At 43.8% G+C, this 23,986-nt stretch overlaps 1 protein-coding gene across 4 annotated transcripts; it reads left to right on the forward strand.

Moving 5' to 3' along the window:
* The first annotated feature begins 876 nt into the window (after window positions 1–876).
* On the forward strand, window positions 877–23,141 carry LOC139583492 (acyl-coenzyme A thioesterase 9, mitochondrial-like). 4 transcript variants are annotated; one of them, XM_071414633.1, is made up of 16 exons: window positions 877–1,038; window positions 15,991–16,085; window positions 16,278–16,304; window positions 16,994–17,039; window positions 17,187–17,357; window positions 17,443–17,480; window positions 17,772–17,855; window positions 18,027–18,130; window positions 18,205–18,278; window positions 18,381–18,448; window positions 18,529–18,640; window positions 19,083–19,173; window positions 19,270–19,355; window positions 21,113–21,200; window positions 21,297–21,447; window positions 21,859–23,141. In XM_071414633.1, exons 1-16 carry the CDS (start codon window positions 1,025–1,027, stop codon window positions 21,915–21,917), a joined length of 1,308 nt encoding a protein of 435 aa, XP_071270734.1. In that variant the 5' UTR covers window positions 877–1,024; the 3' UTR covers window positions 21,918–23,141. The 4 variants fall into 4 exon arrangements, with proteins under 4 accessions (XP_071270734.1, XP_071270735.1, XP_071270736.1 ...); XM_071414634.1 differs by lacking the exon at window positions 16,278–16,304; XM_071414635.1 differs by lacking the exons at window positions 877–1,038; window positions 15,991–16,085; window positions 16,278–16,304 and adding an exon at window positions 16,311–16,680.
* Window positions 23,142–23,986: the final 845 nt, after the last annotated feature.

Raw genomic sequence — 23,986 nt, forward strand, 5'->3', positions numbered from 1 at the left:
AGCTAAACAATGGATATGAAGCGTTTTGCAAAAAACACATTTCAATAAAATCTATGAATAAAAAAATCTGAAAACAGTATTATTTTACACACACACATGAAGGTACCCATAAGCTATGCAATCATTTAGGATAAAAGCGTTTTGGAAATAAACTTTTCATGTACACTCACGTAAAAATATGCTTATACTCTTTGACAATAAATCGATCTTCAAACTTTAGTTTAGAGGTGAACTAACTCTAGAATTGTTACAACAACAGCAAAGTTTGTACATCCAATAAGGATTTCCCTGCAAAGCTGTGTCCCACTGGAGACATGTTATCAGAATACTGTCTCGTACCCCCCATCGAACGTAGTCTAACAACTTTGTTCTCTCTCACCTCTCAAACTGGGCCCTATCTAAAGGAGAAGAGACAGAGGGGCTTGAATCAGTGGCACTGCAGTTACAGGGAAGCTGTGCCATAAAGTTGCAGACCTCTTGGCGGAGGCCATATGCACTCACATACAGGGAGGTTAAAGGGGCAATCTGCCATTTGTACATACATTTTTGGACGTTTAAGTAATATATATGGAATATACCCATTGATTCAAGCAGAATATAACTTATAAATGCCTCATGAGCTTTAAGTTAAACTGGTACCCCATCACAACCCAAAATATAAGCTGATTTGTCTCCATTGTTAGTTAACAATTGTTAACAAACATAGCAAATTGTTAACTAACATAGCCTCAATGCTTAAAACAAAATAAAACACATCTTTAATGGTAAGTCCTTGCATCCATAGCTCTGTCTATGAATTTGAGAGTGAATTACACCATCCATTATATCCGCAAAATAATTGCGCACTTATTTTTAGTAGTACGGTACGTACAGCCAAGGGCAAATGTCCACAGGAAAGCATCTACAATTTCAGTGCTGTCACTCTTTGTATAATTAGCTTAATCTGTCCCCCCGTTTTGGAGTTGTATTTCGGTATTTAGCAAATTCAGCTAACTTCTCAAACATCTTCATATAGCACACGGAAATGCTGTCACCGAGGTGAGTGTGAGAGTGTAGAAGAGCTAGCTAAACCAGTCGATTTCACAGAAATGGTAAAGCTAGTTAGCTAACGTTAGTTTGCTAATGTAGTAGCGTTAGCTAGCTAAAAGGCAAAAAAGAAAAAAAGACAACACCATGAGCTCGAACGTGAAATTCAAAGGAGCGTATCAAAATTGGTGTAAAATGAACGCTGAGTATGTTTTAGAAAAAATAAGGTATATATGCATTTTCCAACCATTTTCCATCCCAAAAATGTGTAATAAGCATAGGCTTTGATTTCTGGTCAAACATATGGAAAAGAGGTCTTAGAAAATATCTATTAGAAAAGTCAAAAGATATTAGAAATATATCAAAAAACGATGTTGTAAAGACCCCTGCCAACTAATTTCATCAGTTATATTAAGTTTTGCAGAAATCATTTTATAGATAATGAACAGTTAAAATCATGTTTTTTTGTGAAATTTGATTATATTTGGATGAAACCAGATAAAAGTATGATGACCAAAGTATGAAAAATTATTGTTGCTTCTACATTGATCAAGTTTGATCATAAAGTTATTGCTTCCCTCCCTCATGTTAAACACTTGGATTCAGGAGCCTGGATCATTAAGGGAATAGGATTCAGGAGCCTGGATCATTAAGGGAATAGGGTGACATCACCCTAACTCTTATTTTAATACACCAATGGTAACATGATATTCTCTTACCTAATTTAATAAGTACCAACATCAGAGAAGGTGTGTTTTCAGAGGGACGTGGTTTATATACAGTGCATTTGGGAAAGTATTCAGACCCCTTACCCTTTTCCACATTTTGTTACACTACAGCCTTATTCTAAAATGGATTAAATATTTTTTCCCCCTCAATCTGCACACAATACCCCATAATGACAAAGCAAAAACAGGTTTATAGAAATGTTTGCAAATGTAATAAAAATATAAAAACAGAAATACCTTATTTACATAAGTATTGAGACCTTTTGCTATGAGACTTGAAATTGAGCTCAGGTGCATCCTGTTTCCATTGATCATCCTTGAGATGTTTCTACAACTTGATTGGAGTCTGCCTTGTGTTAAGTTCAATTGATTGGACAGGATTTGGAAAGGCAGATTCCTGTCCATATAAGGTCCAACAGTTGACAGTGCATGTCAGAGCAGAAACCAAGCCATGAGGTCGAAGGAATTGTCCGTAGAGCTCCGAGCAGGATCGTGTCGAGGCACAGATATGGGAAGGGTACCAAAACATTTCTGCAGATTTGAAGTCCCCAAGAACACAGTGGCCTCCAACATTCTTAAATGGAAGAAGTTTGGAACCACCAAGACACTTCCTTGAGCTGGCCGCCCGGCCAAACTGAGCAATCAGGGGAGAAGGTTCTTGGTCGGGGAGGTGAGGTGAGCATGAACCCAATAGTCACTCTGACAGAGCTCCAGAGTTCCTCTGTGGAGATGGGAGAACCTTCCAGAAGGACAACCATCTTTGCAGCACTCTACTAATCAGACCTTTATGGTAGAGTGACCAGAAGGAAGCCACTCTTCAGTAAAAGGCACATGACGGCCCGCTTGGAGTTTGCCAAAAGGCACCTAAAGGACCATGAAAAACCATGAGCCCATGAAAAACAAGATTCTCTGGTTTGATGAAACCAAGATTGAACTCTTTGGCCTGAATGCCAAGCATCACGTCTGGAGGAAACCTGGCACCATCCATCCCTACGGTGAAGCATGGTGTTGACGGCATCATGCTGTGGAGATGTTTTTCAGCGGCAGGGACTGGGAGACAAGTCAGGATCGAGGGAAAGATGAACGGAGCAAAGTACAGAGAGATCCTTGATGAAAACCTGCTCCAGAGGGCTCAGGACCTCAGACTGGGGCGAAGGTTCACCTTCCAACAGGGCAACGACCCTAAGCACACAGCCAAGACAACGAAGGAGTGGCTTTGGGACAGGTCTCTGAATGTCCTTGAGTGGTCCAGCCAGAGCCCGGACTTCAAACCAATTGAACATCTCTGGAGAGACCTGAAAATAGCTGTGCAGCAACACTCTCCATCCAACCTGACAGTGCTTCAGAGGATCTGCAGAGAAGAATGGGAGAAACTCCCAAATACAGGTGTGCCAGGCCTGTAGCATCATACCCAAGAAGACTTGAGTCTGTAATCACTGCCAAATGTGCAACAAAGTACTGAGTAAAGGGTCTGAATACATGTATTAAAAACAAGAAATCGAAATATCACATTTACATTTGCTAGAATTTCTAAAAACCTGTTTTTGCTTTGTCATTATGGGGTATTTTTTGTAGATTTGATGAGGGGGGGAAAACAATTTAATCCATTAGAATAAGGCTGTAACGTAACAAAATGTGGAGAAAGTCAAGGGGTCTGAATACTTTCCGAAGGTACTGTAGCTAGATAGCTACTTTGCTGGTGTCTACATTTGACTATATAGTGTCAGCAAATATATAATTCAAAGTTTACATTATTAATCAATGGCAAATATACTTATATGTTTCCACTTTCATCTGTGTCTGGTGTTAGCTACTTACTGGCTAGCTAGGTCTTCAGCCAGCCTGAAACAACCCTGCTCACTGCATCCACGTTTCTAGACATAGGCGCTTCAAAGAGCTGTTATTATGGCTGATATTTAGTTACTCATAATATTATGGGTGATATTTTAGTCACCCAAAAGGCAATTTTACATGATCAGAATGACTGTTCAGGACCTTTAAGAAATATCGCCTAGTGTCTACAAATCAAAGTTTATTTGTCACGTGCGCTGAATACAACAAGTGTAGACCTTACAGTGAAATGCTTACTTACAGGCTCTAACCAATAGTGCAAAAAAGGTATTAGGTGAACAATAGGTAGGTAAAGAAATAAAACAACAGTAAAAAGACAGTCTATATACAGTAGCGAGGCTATAAAAGTAGCGAGGCTACACACAGACACCGGTTAGTCAGGCTGATTGAGGTAGTATGTACATGAATGTATAGTTAAAGTGACTATGCATATATGATAAACAGAGAGTAGCCGCAGCGTAAAAAGAGGGGTTGGGGGGGGGGGGCACACAATGCAAATAGTCCGGGTAGCCATTTGATTACCTGTTCAGGAGTCTTATGGCTTGGGGGTAAAAACTGTTGAGAAGCCTTTTTGTCCTAGACTTGGCACTCCGGTACCGCTTGCCATGCGGTAGTAGAGAGAACAGTCTATGGCTGGGGTCTTTGACAATTTTTAGGGCCTTCCTCTGACACCGCCTGTAGAGGTTCTGGATGGCAGGCAGCTTAGCCCCAGTGATGTGATGGGCCGTACGCCCTTGCGGTCAGAGGCCGAGCAGTTGCCGTACCAGGCAGTGATACAACCAGTCAGGATGCTCTCGATGTTGAGGCTGTAGAACCTTTTGAGGATCTCAGGACCCATGCCAAATCTTTTTAGTTTCCTGAGGGGGAATAGGCTTTGTTGTGCCCTCTTCACGACTGTCTTCGTGTGTTTGGACCATTCTAGTTTGTTGTTGATGTGGACACCAAGGAACTTAAAGCTCTCAACCTGCTCCACTACAGCCCCGTCGATGAGAATGGGGGTGTGCTCGGTCCTCCTTTTCCTGTAGTCCACAATAATCTCCTTAGTCTTGGTTACGTTGAGGGAGAGGTTGTTATTCTGGCACCACCCGGCCAGGTCTCTGACTTCCTCCCTATAGGCTGTCTCGTCGTTGTCGGTGATCAGGCCTACCAAATCAAATGTATTTATATAGCCCTTACATCAGCTGATATATCAAAGTGCTGTACAGAAATCCAGCCTAAAACCCCAAACAGCAAGCAATGCAGGTGTAGAAGCACGGTGGCTAGGAAAAACTCCCTAGAAAGACCAAAACCTAGGAAGAAACCTAGAGAGGAACCAGGCTATTAAGGGGTGGCCTCTTCTGGCCTCTTCTGGCTGTGCCGGGTGGAGATTATAACAGAACATGGCCAAGATGTTCAAATGTTCATAAATGACCAGCATGGTCAAATAATAGTAATCACAGTGAACAGGTCAGGGTTCCATAGCCGCAGGCAGTACAGTTGAAACTGGAGCAGCAGCACGGGCAGGTGGACTGGGGACAACAAGGAGTCATCATTCCAGGTAGTCCTGAGGCATGGTCCTAGGGCTCAGGTCCTCCGAGAGAGAGCATACTTAAATTCACACAGGACACCGGATAAGACAGGAGAAATACTCCAGATATAACAGATATAACAGACGTCACACTGTTGTGTCATCTGCAAACTTAATGATGGTGTTGGAGTCGTGCCTGGCCATGCAGTCGTGGGTGAACAGGGAGTACAGGAGAGGACTGAGCACACACCCCTGGGGAGCTCCAGTGTTGAGGATCAGCTTGGCAGATGTGTTGCTACCTACCCTCACCACCTGGGGGCGGCCCATTAGGAAGTCCAGGATCCAGTTGCAGAGGGAGGTGTTTAGTCCCAGGATCCTTAGCATAGTGATGAGCTTTGAGGGTACTATGGTGTTGAACGCTGAGCTGTAGTCAATGAATAGCATTCTCACGTAAGTGTTCCTTTTGTCCAGGTGGGAAAGGGCAGTGTGGAGTGCAATAGAGATTGCATCATCTGTGGATCTGTTTGGGCGGTATGCAAATTGGAGTGGGTCTAGGGTTTCTGGGATAATGGTGTTGATGTGAGCCATTACCAACCTTTCAAAGCACTTCATGGCTACAGACGTGAGTGCTACGGGTCCGTAGTCATTTAGGCAGGTTGCCTTTGTGTTCTTGGGCACAGGGACTATGGTGGTCTGCTTGAAACATGTTGGTATTACAGACTTAATCAGGGACATGTTGAAAATGTCAGTGAAGACACCTGCCAGTTGGTCAGCACATGCCCGGAGCACACGTCCTGGTAATCCGTCTTGCCCCGCAGCCTTGTGTATGTTGACCTGTTTAAAGGTCTTACTCACGTCGGCTACGGAGAGCGTGATCACACAGTCGCCTGGAACAGCTGATGCTCTCATGCATGCCTCGAAGCGTGTGTTGCATGTGTTGCTTGCCTCGAAGCGAGCATAGAAGTGATTTAGCTCGTCTGGTAGGCTTGTGTCACTGGGCAGCTCGCGGCTGTGCTTCCCTTTGTAGTCTGTAATAGTTTGCAAGCCCTGCCACATAAGACAAGCGTTGGAGCCGGTGTAGTATGATTCAATCTTAGCCCTGTATTGACGCTTTGCCTGTTTGATGATTCGTCGCAGGGCATAGCAGGATTTCTTGTAAGTTTCCGGGTTAGAATCCCGCACCTTGAAAGCGGCAGCTCTACCCTTTAGCTCAGTGCGAATGTTGCCTGTAATCCATGGCTTCTGGTTGGGGTATGTACGTACAGTCAATGTGGGGACGACGTCCTCGATGCACTTATTGATGAAGCCAGTGACTGATGTGGTGTACTCCTCAATGCCATCAGAAGAATCGCGGAACATTTTCCAGTCTGTGATAGCAAAACAGTCCTGTAGTTTAGCATCTGCTTCATCTGACCACTTTTTTATAGACTGAGTCACTGGTGCTTCCTGGTTTAATTTCTGCTTGTAATCAGGAGGATAGAGTTGTGGTCGGATTTACCAAATGGAGGGCGAGGGAGAGCTTTGTACGCGTCTCTCTGTGTGAAGTACAGGTGATCTAGAATTTTTTTCCCTCTGGTTGCACATTTAACATGTTGATGGAAATTTGGTAGAACTGATTTAAGTTTCCCTGCATTAAAGTCTCCTGCCACTAGGAGCGCCGCCTCTGGGTGAGTGGTTTCCTGTTTGCTTATTTCCTTATACAGCTGACTGAGTGCGATCTTAGTGCCAGCATCTGTCTGTGGTGGTAAATAAACAGCCACGAAAAGTATAGCTGAAAACTCTCTAGGCAAGTAGTGTGGCCTGCAATTTATCACAATCTACTCTACTTCAGGCGAGCAAAATCTAGAGACTTCCTTCGATTCCGTGCACCAGCTGTTGTTTACAAATATGCACAGACCGCCCCCCCTCGTGTGTCCCGCTAGCTGAATATCCATGTCGTCATTCAGCCACGATTCCGTAGACCTACCAATTAGCTATTGTTTTTATTTTTTACTGATCATTTTGTTTATGATTTATTAAGTGATTGAAATGTGTCAATGTGTTACCAAATCTTTAACAGAATGACCAAAAAATCAGTAACAGAATGACTGCAACTGAATTCTACTCTCCCCCCTTCCACTGACATACTGTTATGTTCAGCTCATAGTGTCTCCTGCTACTGTCCTCCCTTCCACTGACATACTGTTATGTTCAGCTCATAGGGTCTCCTGCTACTGTCCTCCCTTCCACTGACATACTGTTATGTTCAGCTCATAGGGTCTCCTGCTACTGTCCTCCCTTCCACTGACACATTTAAATAAAGCCTAGTTAAATAAATGTTATGTTCAGCTCATAGGATCTCCTTCCACTGGCATATTGTTATGTTCAGCTCATAGGATCTCCTTCCACTGGCATATTGTTATGTTCAGCTCATAGGATCTCCTTCCACTGGCATATTGTTATGTTCAGCTCATAGGATCTCCTTCCACTGGCACATTGTTATGTTCAGCTCATAGGATCTCCTTCCACTGGCACATTGTTATGTTCAGCTCATAGGATCTCCTTCCACTGGCACATTGTTATGTCCAGCTCATAGGATCTCCTTCCACTGGCATATTGTTATGTTCAGCTCATAGGATCTCCTTCCACTGGCATATTGTTATGTTCAGCTCATAGGATCTCCTTCCACTGGCACATTGTTATGTTCAGCTCATAGGATCTCCTTCCACTGGCATATTGTTTTGTTCAGCTCATAGGATCTCCTTCCACTGGCATATTGTTATGTTCAGCTCATAAGATCTCCTTCCACTGGCATATTGTTATGTTCAGCTCATAGGATCTCCTTCCACTGGCATATTGTTATGTTCAGCTCATAGGATCTCCTTCCACTGGCACATTGTTATGTTCAGCTCATAGGATCTCCTTCCACTGGCATATTGTTATGTTCAGCTCATAGGATCTCCTTCCACTGGCACATTGTTATGTTCAGCTCATAGGATCTCCTTCCACTGGCATATTGTTTTGTTCAGCTCATAGGATCTCCTTCCACTGGCATATTGTTATGTTCAGCTCATAGGATCTCCTTCCACTGGCATATTGTTATGTTCAGCTCATAGGATCTCCTTCCACTGGCACATTGTTATGTTCAGCTCATAGGATCTCCTTCCACTGGCATATTGTTATGTTCAGCTCATAGGATCTCCTTCCACTGGCACATTGTTATGTTCAGCTCATAAGATCTCCTTCCACTGGCATATTGTTATGTTCAGCTCATAGGATCTCCTTCCACTGGCACATTGTTATGTTCAGCTCATAGGATCTCCTTCCACTGGCATATTGTTATGTTCAGCTCATAGGATCTCCTTCCACTGGCATATTGTTATGTTCAGCTCATAGAATAATGGCTTTCTTTCTGTTGCGTGGTGGTCAAAGCAATAGTGTAAAAACAGTGCAGACAACCCCTTCCTCTCTCTCTCCCTGTATCTTCTCTCTCTCTCCAGCTAATGTCACCTCTCCTGGCTCTTACTGACATCCACCCATGACCCCCCCCCCCCCAACTTTCCATTTACTGTAACCAGCCCTCTCACCCACTGAGCACTGACGGACACCAGATGTCCATAGACGTTGAAATTTGGTCAGTCCAAGTCTGAACCACTTGTAAACGTCTGCTTCACAAGTTTGGACAGTACAGTATAGTAAAGTGCAATACAGTAGAGAAGTAGAGTATAGCTCAGTACAATACTGTACTGTAGAGTTTAGTACGGAGATTGTGGAGATTATAAGAGTACATGGTCATTAAGGCCAGATCGTTCTTCAAGATGTTCAAACATTCATAGATGACCATCAGGGTCAGATAATAATCACAGTGGTTGTAGAGGGTGCAACAGGTCAGCACCTCAGGAGTAAATGTTATTTGGCTTTTCTTTTCCGAGCATTCAGAGGTTGAGACAGCAGGTTCGGTAGAGTGGAGAGTTTCGTATATGTTATTTGGCTTTTCTTTTCCGAGCATTCAGAGGTTGAGACAGCAGGTTCGGTAGAGTGGAGAGTTTCGTATATGTTATTTGGCTTTTCTTTTCCGAGCATTCAGAGGTTGAGACAGCAGGTTCGGTAGAGTGGAGAGTTTCGTATATGTTATTTGTCTTCAGGAAGGCAACAGCTTTTTCCCCCAAAATTGAGAAGCCGATTTAAAATAAAATAAACATTTTAAAAAATTAAAATAAAATCTGGGTCAAAGTTTGGCTTTTTCAAGAGTGGCATTATTACTGCCACTTTTAGTGAGTTTGGTACACATCCAGAGGATAGGGAGCCATTTATTATGTTCAACATAGGAAGGCCAAGCACAGGAAGTAGCTCTTTCAGTAGTAGGCAGCTGGAAGGCTTAGAGGCCATGACTATTTTTGTGAATGTGTCGAGAGATACAGGATTAAATAACTTGAGTGTCTCCATTGACCTTAGGTCCTGGCAGTTCTGTGCAGACTCAGGACAACTGCGTTTTGGAGTAATATGCAGATTCAAAGAGGAGTCTGTCATTTGCTTTCTAATGATCATGATATTTTCATTGAAGAAGTTCATGAATGGGGTGGCAGGTAGCCTAGTGGTTAGAGCATTGGGCCAGTAACCGAAAGGTTGCTAGATCAAATCCCTGAGCTGACAAGGTAAAAATTAGAGGTCGACCAATTATTCGGAATGGCCGATTTCAAGTTTTCATAACAATCGGTAATTAGAAATATATATACAGTGGGGAGAACAAGTATTTGATACACTGCCGATTTTGCAGGTTTTCCTACTTACAAAGCATGTAGAGGTCTGTAATTTTTATCATAGGTACACTTCAACTGTGAGAGACGGAATCTAAAACAAAAATCCAGAAAATCACATTGTATGATTTTTAAGTAATTAATTTGCATTTTATTGCATGACATAAGTATTTGATACATCAGAAAAGCAGAACTTAATATTTGGTACAGAAACCTTTGTTTGCAATTACAGAGATCATACGTTTCCTGTAGTTCTTGACCAGGTTTGCACACACTGCAGCAGGGATTTTGGCCCACTCCTCCATACAGACCTTCTCCAGATCCTTCAGGTTTCGGGGCTGTCGCTGGGCAATACGGACTTTCAGCTCCCTCCAAAGATATCCTATTGGGTTCAGGTCTGGAGACTGGCTAGGCCACTCCAAGACCTTGAGATGCTTCTTACAGAGCCACTCCTTAGTTGCCCTGGCTGTGTGTTTCGGGTCGTTGTCTTGCTGGAAGACCCAGCCACGACCCATCTTCAATGCTCTTACTGAGGGAAGGAGGTTGTTGGCCAAGATCTCGCGATACATGGCCCCATCCATCCTCCCCTCAATACGGTGCAGTCGTCCTGTCCCCTTTGCAGAAAAGCATCCCCAAAGAATGATGTTTCCACCTCCATGCTTCACGGTTGGGATGGTGTTCTTAGAGTTGTACTCATCCTTCTTCTTCCTCCAAACACGGCGAGTGGAGTTTAGACCAAAAAGCTCTATTTTTGTCTCATCAGACCACATGACCTTCTCCCATTCCTCCTCTGGATCATCCAGATGGTCATTGGCAAACTTCAGACGGGCCTGGACATGCGCTGGCTTGAGCAGGGGGACCTTGCGTGCGCTGCAGGATTTTAATCCATGACGGCGTAGTGTGTTACTAATGGTTTTCTTTGAGACTGTGGTCCCAGCTCTCTTCAGGTCATTGACCAGGTCCTGCCGTGTAGTTCTGGGCTGATCCCTCACCTTCCTCATGATCATTGATGCCCCACGAGGTGAGATCTTGCATGGAGTCCCAGACCGAGGGTGATTGACCGTCAACTTCAACTTCTTCCATTTTTTAATAATTGCGCCAACAGTTGTTGCCTTCTCACCAAGCTGCTTGCCTATTGTCCTGTAGCCCATCCCAGCCTTGTGCAGGTCTACAATTTTATCCCTGATGTCCTTACACAGCTCTCTGGTCTTGGCCATTGTGGAGAGGTTGGAGTCTGTTTGATTGAGTGTGTGGACAGGTGTCTTTTATACAGGTAACGAGTTCAAACAGGTGCAGTTAATACAGGTAATGAGTGGAGAACAGGAGGGCTTCTTAAAGAAAAACTAACAGGTCTGTGAGAGCCGGAATTCTTACTGGTTGGTAGGTGATCAAATACTTATGTCATGCAATAAAATGCAAATAATTTCCTTAAAAATCATACAATGTGATTTTCTGGATTTTTGTTTTAGATTCCGTCTCTCACAGTTGAAGTGTACCTATGATAAAAATTACAGACCTCTACATGCTTTGTAAGTAGGAAAACCTGCAAAATCGGCAGTGTATCAAATACTTGTTCTCCCCACTGTATATATATTTTATATATATATATATATATATATATATATATATATATATATAAGAATCGGCCAATTAATCGTTATCGGCTTCTTTTGGTCCTCCAATAATCGGTATCGGCATTGAAAAATCCTAATTGGTTGACCTCTAGTAAAAATCTGTCGTTCTGCCCCTGAACAAGGAAGTTAACCCACTATTCCCCGGTAGGCCGTCATTGTAAATAAGAATTTGTTCTTAATTGACTTGACTAGTTAGTTAAATAAAGGGAAGAAAAATAAATTAATAATATATATATATATACACTGCTCAAAAAAATAAAGGGAACACTAAAATAACACATCCTAGATCTGAATGAATGAAATATTCTTATTAAATACTTTTTTCTTTACATAGTTGAATGTGCTGACTACAAAATCACACAAAAATTATCAATGGAAATCAAATGTATCAACCCATGGAGGACTGGATTTGGAGTCACACTCAAAATTAAAGTGGAAAACCACACTACAGGCTGATCCAACTTTGATGTAATGTCCTTAAAACAAGTCAAAATGAGGCTCAGTAGTGTGTGTGGCCTCCACGTGCCTGTATGACCTCCCTACAATGCCTGGGCATGCTCCTGATGTGGTGGCGGATGGTCTCCTGAGGGATCTCCTCCCAGACCTGGACTAAAGCATCCGCCAACTCCTGGACAGTCTGTGGTGCAACGTGGCGTTGGTGGATGGAGCGAGACATGATGTCCCAGATGTGCTCAATTGGATTCAGGTCTGGGGAACGGGCGGGCCAGTCCATAGCATCAATGCCTTCCTCTTGCAGGAACTGCTGACACACTCCAGCCACATGAGGTCTAGCATTGTCTTGCATTAGGAGGAACCCAGGGCCAACCGCACCAGCATATGGTCTCACAAGGGGTCTGAGGATCTCATCTCGGTACCTAATGGCAGTCAGGCTACCTCTGGCGAGCACATGGAGGGCTCCCCAAAGAAATGCCACCCCACACCATGACTGACCCACCGCCAAACCGGTCATGCTGGAGGATGTTGCAGGCAGCAGAACGTTCTCCACGGCGTCTCCAGACTCTGTCACGTCTGTCACATGTGCTCAGTGTGAACCTGCTTTCATCTGTGAAGAGCACAGGGCGCCAGTGGCGAATTTGCCAATCTTGGTGTTCTCTGGCAAATGCCAAACGTCCTGCACGGTGTTGGGCTGTAAGCACAACCCCCACCTGTGGACGTCGGGCCCTCATACCACCCTCATGGAGTCTGTTTCTGACCGTTTGAGCAGACACATGCACATTTGCTGGAGGTCATTTTGCAGGGCTCTGGCAGTGCTCCTCCTGCTCCTCCTTGCACAAAGGCGGAGGTAGCGGTCCTGCTGCTGGGTTGTTGCCATCCTACGGCCTCCTCCACGTCTCCTGATGTACTGGCCTGTCTCCTGGTAGCGCCTCCATGCTCTGGACACTACGCTGACAGACACAGCAAACCTTCTTGCCACAGCTCGCATTGATGTGCCATCCTGGATGAGCTGCACTACCTGAGCCACTTGTGTGGGTTGTAGACTCCGTCTCATGCTACCACTAGAGTGAAAGCACCGCCAGCATTCAAAAGTGACCAAAACATCAGCCAGGAAGCATAGGAACTGAGAAGTGGTCTGTGGTCACCACCTGCAGAACCACTCCTTTATTGGGGGTGTCTTGCTAATTGCCTATAATTTCCATCTGTTGTCTATTCCATTTGCACAACAGCATGTGAAATTTATTGTCAATCAGTGTTGCTTCCTAAGTGGACAGTTTGATTTCACAGAAGTGTGATTGACTTGGAGTTACATTGTGTTGTTTAAGTGTTCCCTTTGTTTTTTTGAGCAGTGTATATATATATATATATATATATATATATATATATGAATTCATCACTGCTGAAGTGAAGACCAAGTTAGCTTGGCGACAGTATCAAAAATACATTTAGGATTGTTTTTTCTCTAGCTTGGAAAGCTAGTCGGAAGGCTTCCAGTTTCGTGGAGCGCCATTTCCTTTCCAATTCTCAGGAAGCTTGCTTCAGGGCTCTGGTATTTTCTGTATACCAGGGAGCTGTCAACTGCGTTTATTTTCAGCAAATTTAACATGTGTAAATAATTGTATGAACATAACAAAATTCAACAACTGAGACATAAACTGAACAATTTCCACAGACATGTGACTAACAGAAATGGAATAATGTGTCCCTGAATAAAGGGGGGGTCAAAATCAAAAGTAACAGTCAGTATCTGGTGTGGCCACCAGCTGCATTAAGTACTGCAATGCATCTCCTCCTCATGGATTGCACCAGATTTGCCAGTTCTTGCTGTGAGATGTTACCCCACTCTTCCACCAAGGCACCTGCAAGTGCCGGACATTGGACATTTCTGGGGGGAATGGCCCTAGCCCTCACCCTCCGATCCAACAGGTTCCAGACGTGCTCAATGGGATTGAGATCCGGGCTCTTCGCTGGCCATGGCAGAACACTGACATTCCTGTCTTGCAGGAAATCACGCACAGAACGAGCAGTATGGCTGGTGGCATTGTCATGCTGGAGGGTCATGTCAGGATGAGCCTGCAGGAAGGGTACTACATGAGGGAGGAGGATGTTTTCCCTGTAACGCAGAGTTGAGATTGCCTGCAATGACAACAAGCTCAGTCCGATGATGCTGTGACACACCGCTCCAAACCATAACGGACCCTCCACCTCCAAATCGATCCCGCTCCAGAGTACAGGCCTCGGTGTAACGCTCATTCCTTCGACGATAAACGCGAATCCGACCATCACCCCTGGTGAGACAAAACCACGACCAGTCCTGTCTGGCCCATAGGCGACGTTGTTGCTGGTAGTGTCTGGTGAGGACCTGCCTTACAACAGGCCTACAAGCCCTCAGTCCAGCCTCTCTCAGCCTATTACGGACAGTCTGAGCACCGATGGAGGGATTGTGCGTTCCTGGTGTAACTCGGGCAGTTGTTGTTGCCATCCTGTACCTGTCCCGTGTGATGTTCGGCTGTACCAATCCTGTGCAGGTGTTACACGGGGTCTGCCACAATCCTGTTTTAGGCATCTCACATTGCAATTTATTGCCCACCGCCACATCTGCAGTCCTCATGCCTCCTTGCAGCATGCCTAAGGCACGTTCACGCAGATGAGCAGGGACCCTGGGCATCTTTCTTTTGGTGTTTTTCAGAGTCAGTAGAAAGGCCTCTTTAGTGTCCTAAGTTTTCATAACTGTGACCTTAATTGCCTACCGTCTGTAAGCTGTTAGTGTCTTAACGACCGTTCCACAGGTGAATGTTCTTTAATTGTTTATGGTTCATTGAACAAGCATGGGAAACAGTGTTTAAACCCTTTACATTGAGGATCTGTGAAGTTATTTAGATTTTTACAAATTATCTTTGAAAGACAGGGTCCTGAAAAAGGGAGTTTTTTTGTTGTTGCTGAGTTTAGATCCAGGGTATGACTGTGGCAATGCGTAGGTCTGGAGAAATGTTGTACAAAACCCACTGAGTCGATGATGGCTCCGAAAGCCTTTTGTAGTGTATCTGTGGCCTTTTCCATGTGAATATTGAAGTCACCGAAAATGTGAATATTATTCGCCATGACTACAAGGTCCGATAGGAATTCATAGAACTCAGTGAGAAACGCTGTATATGGCCCAGGATGCCTGTAAACAGTAGCTATAAAAAGGTATTGAGCATGCTGCATAGATTTTATGACTAGAAGCTCAAAAGACGGAAAAAATGGGTAAATTGAAGTTTGCTGTTGTAAATGTTAGCAATACCTTTGCGGGATGCGCGGGGATATGGTCACCAATGTAACCAGGAGGAGAGGCCTCTTTTAACACAGTAAATAAATCAGGTTTGAGCCATGTTTCAGTCAATCACATCAAGGTTATGATCAGTGATTAGTTCATTGACTATGACTGCCTTGGAAGTGAGGGATCTAACATGAAGTAGTTATATTTTGAGATGTGAGATATTATCATAATCTCTTTCAATTATGACAGGAATGGAGGAGGTCTACTCCAGTGAGATTGCTAAGGCGTACACTGCCATGTTTCAGCCCGACCTAGATCGAGGCACAGACACGGTCTCAGCGGGAAAGCTGAGCTGACTACACTGACAGTGCTAGTGGCAGACTCCACTTAGCTTGCAGGCTGGCAGAGCCCTGTCTATGTTGATAGATGAGATGAGAGCACCCCTCCAGCTTGGATGGAGTCCGTCACTCCTCAGCAGGCAGGGCTTGGTCCTGTTTGTGGGGGAGTCCCAGAAAGAGGGCCAGTTATCTACAAATTCAATATTTTGGGAGGGGCAGAAAACACTCTTCAACCAGTGATTAAGTTGTGAACTCTACTGTACTGAAGTCCACTGTGCTGTAATGTGCTGTCCAACTCAGTGGGCTACGTGCCAGGGACTTGACTGACATCTGGGATTCCCATACACATGTATTAATAGGTTTACGCGATGGATCTGTAGTAATTGGAACTTTGAGTTTGAATGTTGTGGGCTTGCTGTGTTGACATGTCAGTGTTTTTTCCTTCCGTTCCACAGGTTCCGGTTCCTAAGGTCGGTGGCGTCCCTGACAACCAGGACGTTCTCCCGGGGGCCTGTGTCTTTGCAGGGGAAGGCCCCGGACATGTCTGAGGGTAAGGCCATATACAACTGACTGACTGACTAAGTATTTATATATTGGTTTGTTAATTGATTAATTAATTAATTGTTATGAACTTAATTTATACTACTCTTGGGGTATGATGACAAGACTAGAGGACATTGAGACTCCATCTAGTCTCCTGACCTCTAACCCATTGCTTGTTTTGTGTCTCCACTCTCCACAGGAAATGCTCACTTGCTAATGTCCAATGGTGTGTTGGTAATCAACCCTGAATCCTAATTGTATAAAACACTTACTTAATTCAGTCTAAATTCAACTTAATCCTGCCTGCATGTATTTTAGCTCATCGTCTCTCAAACACACTGCCTTGAACGCACTCTCTCTTTCTCTATCTCTATCCAGCACCCTGTGGTCTGTTGATCTGGTTGTACGGCCTTGTTTCTCTCTTCCATTTCTTACAGACTGAACTATGAATGCACCCCTGGCCTGTGGCAGTGGCGGGCACCTCTTAACGAGGCTGCTGTACCCTATTCTATAGTATGCAGAACTGTCTTGGTCATCTCTCTCTCTCAAGTGTCTTGTTTCATATCGTCTCAACATTATGACATCACAGCGGCGCCAGTCAGGTGGGCCACAAACCAATAGGCAAATCTGAAATGACACCTTATTACCTTGTCAGTGCACTAGTGATTTCTCCCCATTGCGCGTACACCCTCGAGCTGCAGCGCAAAGCCACTCAGTGGCTCCATGTGCTAGCTGGAACAACAGTGGAGCTGATATTGTGTATCCTACCCAGACCTCACTAGTACTCTGTAGCTTGCTGCTGTCATTCTGTCTGAGATCATATGATTCCCATTGCACATTCTGTTCTGAGCACAGAATCAGTACACACACACACACACACACTGAGAGCTGATCAACTGTGTGGTTGTTTTTCAGTGCGCAACAGGCTGAGAGAGATTGTGGGAGCGTCCACTAACTGGAGGTACCAAACAGAACCAGTAAAGCTACTTTGTATTGAGATATTGATACCATGACAGGAAGGCCTGTGTTTACTTGTTATAGATGTGTATGACCTTGTTAAACTCACAGCTCATTCCTGTTGTATCTCTCGCTATCTCCCATCCTGTAGAGACCACCAGCAGGCGTTAGCTGACCGTTTGTCATTGTCCAATCAGCTGGCTGGTTCTCAGGATGAGCTTCCTGTCCGCAGGATGAAGGACAGCTACATAGAGGCCCACCTTCCCCTAGGCACAGACCCTACCCTTAGAGAGAAATACCTCAACTACCTCAAAGGTGTCAGGTAACAGATACACACTCACACATTCTTCTCAAACACACACACACACACACTTCCTTCCCCCCTCTGTATGCTGTCTCTATTCCAGGTTTGGCCGTATCCTGGAGGATCTGGACAGTCTAGCAGGTATGACCATTTTTGTATTTTATTTTAACCTTTATTTAACTAGGCAAGTCAGTTAAGAAAAAAATCTTATTTTCAATGACAGCCTAGGAACAGTGGGTTAACTGCCTTGTTCAGGGGCAGAACGACAGATTTTTACCTTGTCAGCTCTGGGATTCGATCTAGCAACCTTTCGGTTACTGGCCCAACGCTCTAACCACAAGGCTACCTGCCGACATCATCACCTCAACAACACACTGGTACTTGGTATTACTATTCACTCTCTCTCTCTTTGTCTCTCTTTCCCCCCCTCAGTGTTGATCTGTTACTCTCACACCCATAACAAGACACTTCAGAGATCTCCTCTGTCCATCGTCACTGCCCTGGTGGATAAGATAGGTATGACACCTAGCAGTCCTGGTACAACACCAGGGTGTACCGTATAGACCAGTGCAGTGTTTCTCAAATCTAATCCAGGGACACTTTTTCCTAGTGTCATTGAATATATATTGTTTGTTACTGTTGCAGTTTTGTAGTTGTGGCTTATTTCCCCTGTATGTGATGTCACAGACATGAGGAAACAAATCATCCACCCTGACTGTGACATCAAGTTCACTGGTCACGTGACCTGGGTGGGGAAGACCTCCATTGAAGCCAAGATGCACATGTCTCAGGTATACACGCGCGCGCACACACAGTAATATACTAATGTCCACAATAGTGATGTTATGTCTGTGTGTATGTACAGTACCACGGTGGGGCCTACACTCCAGTTCTGGATGCTACGTTTGTTATGGTGGCCAGAGACCCTGAGAACAAGAGGTATACAACATCCATCCAATCATCCATCCATTCAACCAACCATCCACAGTATCCATCCATGACTGATGTCTCTATTGCTCTGTCGGTTTCTGTCTCTCTCAGGGCAGCGTTTGTTAACCCTCTGAAGCCAGAGGGAATTGAGGAGGAGAAACTGTTTCAGCAGGGAGAGAGTAAGACAGACTACATCCTTATGTGTATATATTACTGTGTTTGTGTTTCTGTTATTTACTGTGTGTGTGTGTCCCTTCAGTCAATAAGACGCGTCGTATAGAGCTGAGTACAGCGTCTCTACTAAAGGTGGCCCCTACTGCTGAGGAGAGGAAGATCGTACACAGCCTGTTCCTCAACACCCTGGACAGCAAGTACGACACAAACACACACACACACACACAAATATACACACACACACACATCAAATATTTGTTTTTACATAAACAATAAGCGACTAAACTTCCATAGTGTATCTTTAAATCACACTGATCACAATGACTACAGTCATATTTTGTCATATCAAATTGTTGTCACATTGATGTTCCCATTAAAATGAGATTAAAGTTAACTTAAGGTAGCAATAATCTTAATTGACTTCACACCCATTGTACAAACACATATAAGGCATAAAAATCTACAAGAGCAAACTCACTGAATCATAAGCTGTACGAAATATTATGTTTTTTTTGTTTGCTTCACTGTCAAATTACAAGTGTTACCTTATTAAATGATGAGAACACACACATCATAAAATCCAGTACAAGCATTTTGTGAGTGTGTGGTGATGCTGTCTGTCTGTGTGTTGTCCTGTAGGACAGTGAGTTTCCGTAGCAGAGTTCTGCCTCCTAACTCAGTATGGATGGAGGATGCCAAAGTCAAAGGACTGGAGATCTGCCATCCACAGGTTAGAGAGCGAGAGAGGGAAGGAGGGAGAGAGAAGCAGAGATATTTACAACCTGAAACATTTCTAATTTGTGCTGACTAAGATGTGTGTTTTCAGGAGAGGAACATCTTTAACAGGATCTTTGGAGGGTTTCTGATGAGGAAAGCTTACGAGCTGGGCTGGGCTAACGCATGTGTCTACGGGTGAGTGAGCGAATGTGTTCCCAGCAACCGAGAACATTCCCAGTTACAGTGTGACGTTATGACATGTACCCTAAACACACCTCAGCAACTATGTCTGGATTTAATTAAAATCATTCTACAGAAATATTACAGGAATGTTCTGTTAGGGTTGATGAAGATGTTATTTAAAACACCCATAATATCAAACAAGGAACATTCCCACAAGACTCAAAGTTATAGTGCAATGTTTTGACACTTCCCTTTTTCCACATTTTGTTACGTTACAGCCTTTTTCTACAATGGATTTTAAAAAATTCCCTCATCAATCTACACACAATACCACATAATGACAAAGCAGAAACAGGTTTTTAGAATTGTTTGCAAATGTATTAAACAAAAAAACAGATACTTTATTTACATAAGTATTCAGACCCTTTTCTATGAGACTCGAAATTGAGCTCAGGTGCATGCTGTTGCCATTGATCATACCACTCGGGGCTCCCGAGTGGCGCCGCAGTCTAAGGCACTGCATCTCACTGCTAGAGGCGTCACTACAGACCCTGGTTCGATCCTGAGCTGTATCGCAACCGGCCATGATCGGGAGTCCCATAGTGCGGCGCACAATTGGCCCAGAGTCGTCTGGGTTAGGGGAGGGTTTGGCCGGGGTAGGCCATCACTGTAAAATAAGAATTTGTTCTTAACTGACTTGCCTAGTTAAATAAAAGTTAAAAAATGATCATTAAAAAGGGCCTTGGTCAGGGAGTTGACCAAAACCCTGATGGTCACTCTAACAGAGCTCCATAGTTCCTCTGTGGAGATGGGAGAACCTTCCAGAAGGACAACCATCTCTGCAGTACTCCACCAATCAGGCCTTTATGGTAGAGCGGCCAGACGGAAGCAACTCCTCAGAAAAAGGCACATGACAGCTGCTTGGAGTTGGCCAAAAGGCACCTAAAGGACTCTCAGACCAAGAGAAACAATATTCTCTTTGGCCTGAATGCTAAGCGTCACATCTGGAGGAAACCATCCCTACGGTAAAGCATTGTGGTGGAAGCATCATGCTGTGGGGATGTTTTTCAGCAGCAGGGACTGGAAGACTAGTCAGGGTCGAAGGAAAGATGAACAGAGCAAAGTACAGAGAGATCCTTGATGAAAACCTGCTCCAGAGCGCTCAGGACCTCAGACTGGGTCGAAAGTTCACCGTCCAACAGGACAACAACCCTAAGCGCACAGCCAACACAACGGCAGGAGTGGCTTCGGGACAAGTCTCTGAATGTCCTTGAGTGGCCCAGCCAGAGCCCGGACTTGAACCCGATCGAACATCTCTGGAGAGACCTTAAAGTAGTTGTGCAGCGACGCTCCCCATCCAACCTGACAGAGCTTGAGAGGATCTGCAAAGAAGAATGGGAGAAACACCCCAAATACAGGTGTGCCAAGCATGTAGCGTCATACCCAAGAAGACTCAAGGCTGTAATCACTGCTAAAGGTTCTAAAACAAAGTACTGAGTAAAGGGTCTGAATACTTATGTAAATGTAATATTTCAAAAAATATATATATATATACATTTGCAAAAATTTCTAAAAACCTGTATTTGCTTTGACATTATGGGGTATTGTGTTTAGATTGAGGAGGGGGGGGGGGGAAACAATTTAATACATTTTAGAATAAGGCTGTAACGTAACAAAATGTGGAAAAGGTCAAGGGGTCTGAATACTCTCCGAATGCACTGTACACCTGCGCATCCTCATTGTGTGTGTGTTCTCTCGCTCTGCTCCAGGGGGTGTCGGCCTAACTTGGTTGCCGTGGACGATATCCTCTTCCGGAAGCCAGTAGAGATTGGCTCCCTACTCCTGCTCTCATCACAGGTTTGTGTGTGGGTGTGCGCATGCAAGCATGTGCATTTGTGTGTTATATGATCTGCTCCAATTTCAGTGCTGACACATCCCTCTCTCCGTCTCCAGGTGTGTTACACAGAGGGAAAGTACATCCAGGTCAGAGTTCATACAGAGGTTCTTGACCCCATGACCCGGCAGCACAACACCACTAATGTCTTCCACTTCACCTTCGCCACAGACAAAGACGTCCCCAACATAGTGCCACAGAGCTACGGCGGTATGACCTCTAAGCCCTGACCTTTTGACTCTAACCCTAACATATGCCGCATTTAAGTCATGTCGGAAACTCGGGACTTCCGAGTTAAAATTAAAGTTATTTATGTAGAGCTTCCTATTGGTTGATTCGGATACTTCCCTTGTGGGAAACGAGGGTTTGTTTATATTACGAGTAAGCAAGTTTGAAATGTCAGTTTGAGTTTCCGACATGACGTGAACTCAGCAATAATACCGCAGAGCTACCGAGGTATGACCTCTAACCCCTGACCTTTAAACTCTAACATTGCATGGCAGAGCTACGGAGGTACTGTTACTGGAACGTTTGTGCCAACAGAAAGAGATTAAAGTTATTGTAATGTTTTTACTGGAGATTCCACACAGTCTAACATTGGTCGTATGTGTCTATCTCCAGAGTCCATGTTGTACCTGGATGGAAAGAGACACTTTAACCAGACCCTGGAGTCTCAGTGAGACGTGATGAACACTGACGAACCCTGACCCAACACAACAACTACCTGCTAAAGCCTTAGTGTCCAGCCACCGCACCCGCACTCCTTACCGTACGGTGTGTGTGTGTGTGTGTATGTGTGTGTGTGTCTATTTGAATAACAAGGTATCTATTCATTTGTTTACCTCTATGTACCAAATATATATATTTATAAACTGGGTGGTTCGAGCCCTGAATGCTGATTGGCTGACAGCCGTGTATCAGACCGTATACCACGGGTATGGCAAAACATTTTGTTTTACTGCTCTAATTATGCTGGTAGCCAGTTTATAATAGCAATAAGGCACCTCGGGGGGTTGTGTTATATGGCCAATATACCACGACTAAGGGCTGTATCCAGTTACTCCGTGATGCGTCGTACCTAAGAACAGCCCTTAGACGTGGTATATTGGCCATATAACACACCCCCTTGTGCCTTATTGCTTAAATATATGCATGATGTCTGTCTAGTATAGGTCAGTTTGGTGGTTGGTTCTTCTGGAGTCTGTTTACGTTCTGGGATCCTGGTTTGGGAACACAGATGTCAATAGTGCTATCACTTTTTTTCTACATAAAATCAAATGAAATTGTATATGTCACATGACGAATACAACAGGGGTAGAAATGCTTACTTACAAGCCCTTAACCAACAATGCTGTTTTAAGAAAAATATGAGTTAAGAAAAATATTTACTAAATAAACTAAAGTAAAAAATAAAAGAGCAATAATAAGAACAATAAGGAGGCTGTATACAGGGGTACCGGCACCGAATCAATGTGCGGGGGCACCGGTTAGTCGAGGAAATTGAGGTAATATGTACATGTAGGTAGGGGTAAAGTGACTATGCATAGATAATAAACAGCGGGTAGCAGCAGCGTAAAAAAAAGGATGGGCAGTCAATGCAAATAGTCTGGGTAGCCATTTGATTAGCATGATTACATCAACATGATTTTATATTTTGTCAAAATGTTATTCATTCTACACAGTCTTACATCTTTAAAACGCACAAACTTGTTTTTCACAGATACTCATCACAAGTCTTATTTTTATATATTCTATTTTATATAAACTTCATCCGTGTGTACACGAGAGCGAGTGAATGGGTGTGTATGGGTTATTTAAGGGAAAGGGGCATCTTTGCTCAATTCGATCAAAGTTATGTAACAAATGAACACATATTTGCAATAAATATTTATCCTTCATTGTGATTCACGTGTATCCATCCGTCTTTTATTCATGTTCAACTATCAAAAATTTAAGGAAGGAAGCTGTTGTAAGTGTCCATACACACGTTAAAAGTCAACTCGACTGAGCAAATAAGAGTTATTTTCTTCAAGTGAAGGTTGTTGAGTTGGCTAAAGTCTGTTCAGGGTGCAGCGTTCCAGAATGTTCAGATAGAAATGTATTGTGTAGAACAGATATGATTGCCTGTCATGTAGAATAGGACATCATGTCGGCTCTATTCATTACATTTCTATCTGTTATGTTCTGAACATTTAACTTCATTGAACAGATCCCTCTGGTAGACTCAGTCGTTCACATCAGCTAGTCTAAATAATGGATTATAATTCCCCTGGATCTGGGATGATCTAGGGAGTGAGTCACAAACATCAGTCTCTCCCGGAAAAGATATATAGATATTAGATATTACATTCATTGAAGCTGCAAGCAGCATTCCAGGGTCATCCTAGTACAAGGCCGGAGCCCCACAATGATCTGTTTACGGTCCCAAATGGGGTTCTGACTGGGGAATATATCTACGACCAGAAGTTACTTTTTTTGTAGCAGGTTAGGAGACTGAGGTTAAGGTTAGCTAAATTACTCTCCTAACCTGCTATGAAAAGTAACTACCAGTCGTAGCTGTACTCTATCTAGTCACAACCCCTGCATAACATATTCTACTGTCCTTATGTACATAATGTTTACGAAATTGCATGACTCAAAGTCAACAGTTCAGAAGTTATAGCCCTAAAGTGTGCTATAGCGCCATCAACTGGTCTGGAAATGCCATCTTTGTTTACAATAATGGTAGGGTTCCTGCACCTTCAATGCT

This window comes from Salvelinus alpinus, chromosome 8, assembly GCF_045679555.1.
Source record: "Salvelinus alpinus chromosome 8, SLU_Salpinus.1, whole genome shotgun sequence".
In the NCBI taxonomy this organism is placed as follows: Eukaryota; Metazoa; Chordata; class Actinopteri; order Salmoniformes; family Salmonidae; genus Salvelinus; species Salvelinus alpinus.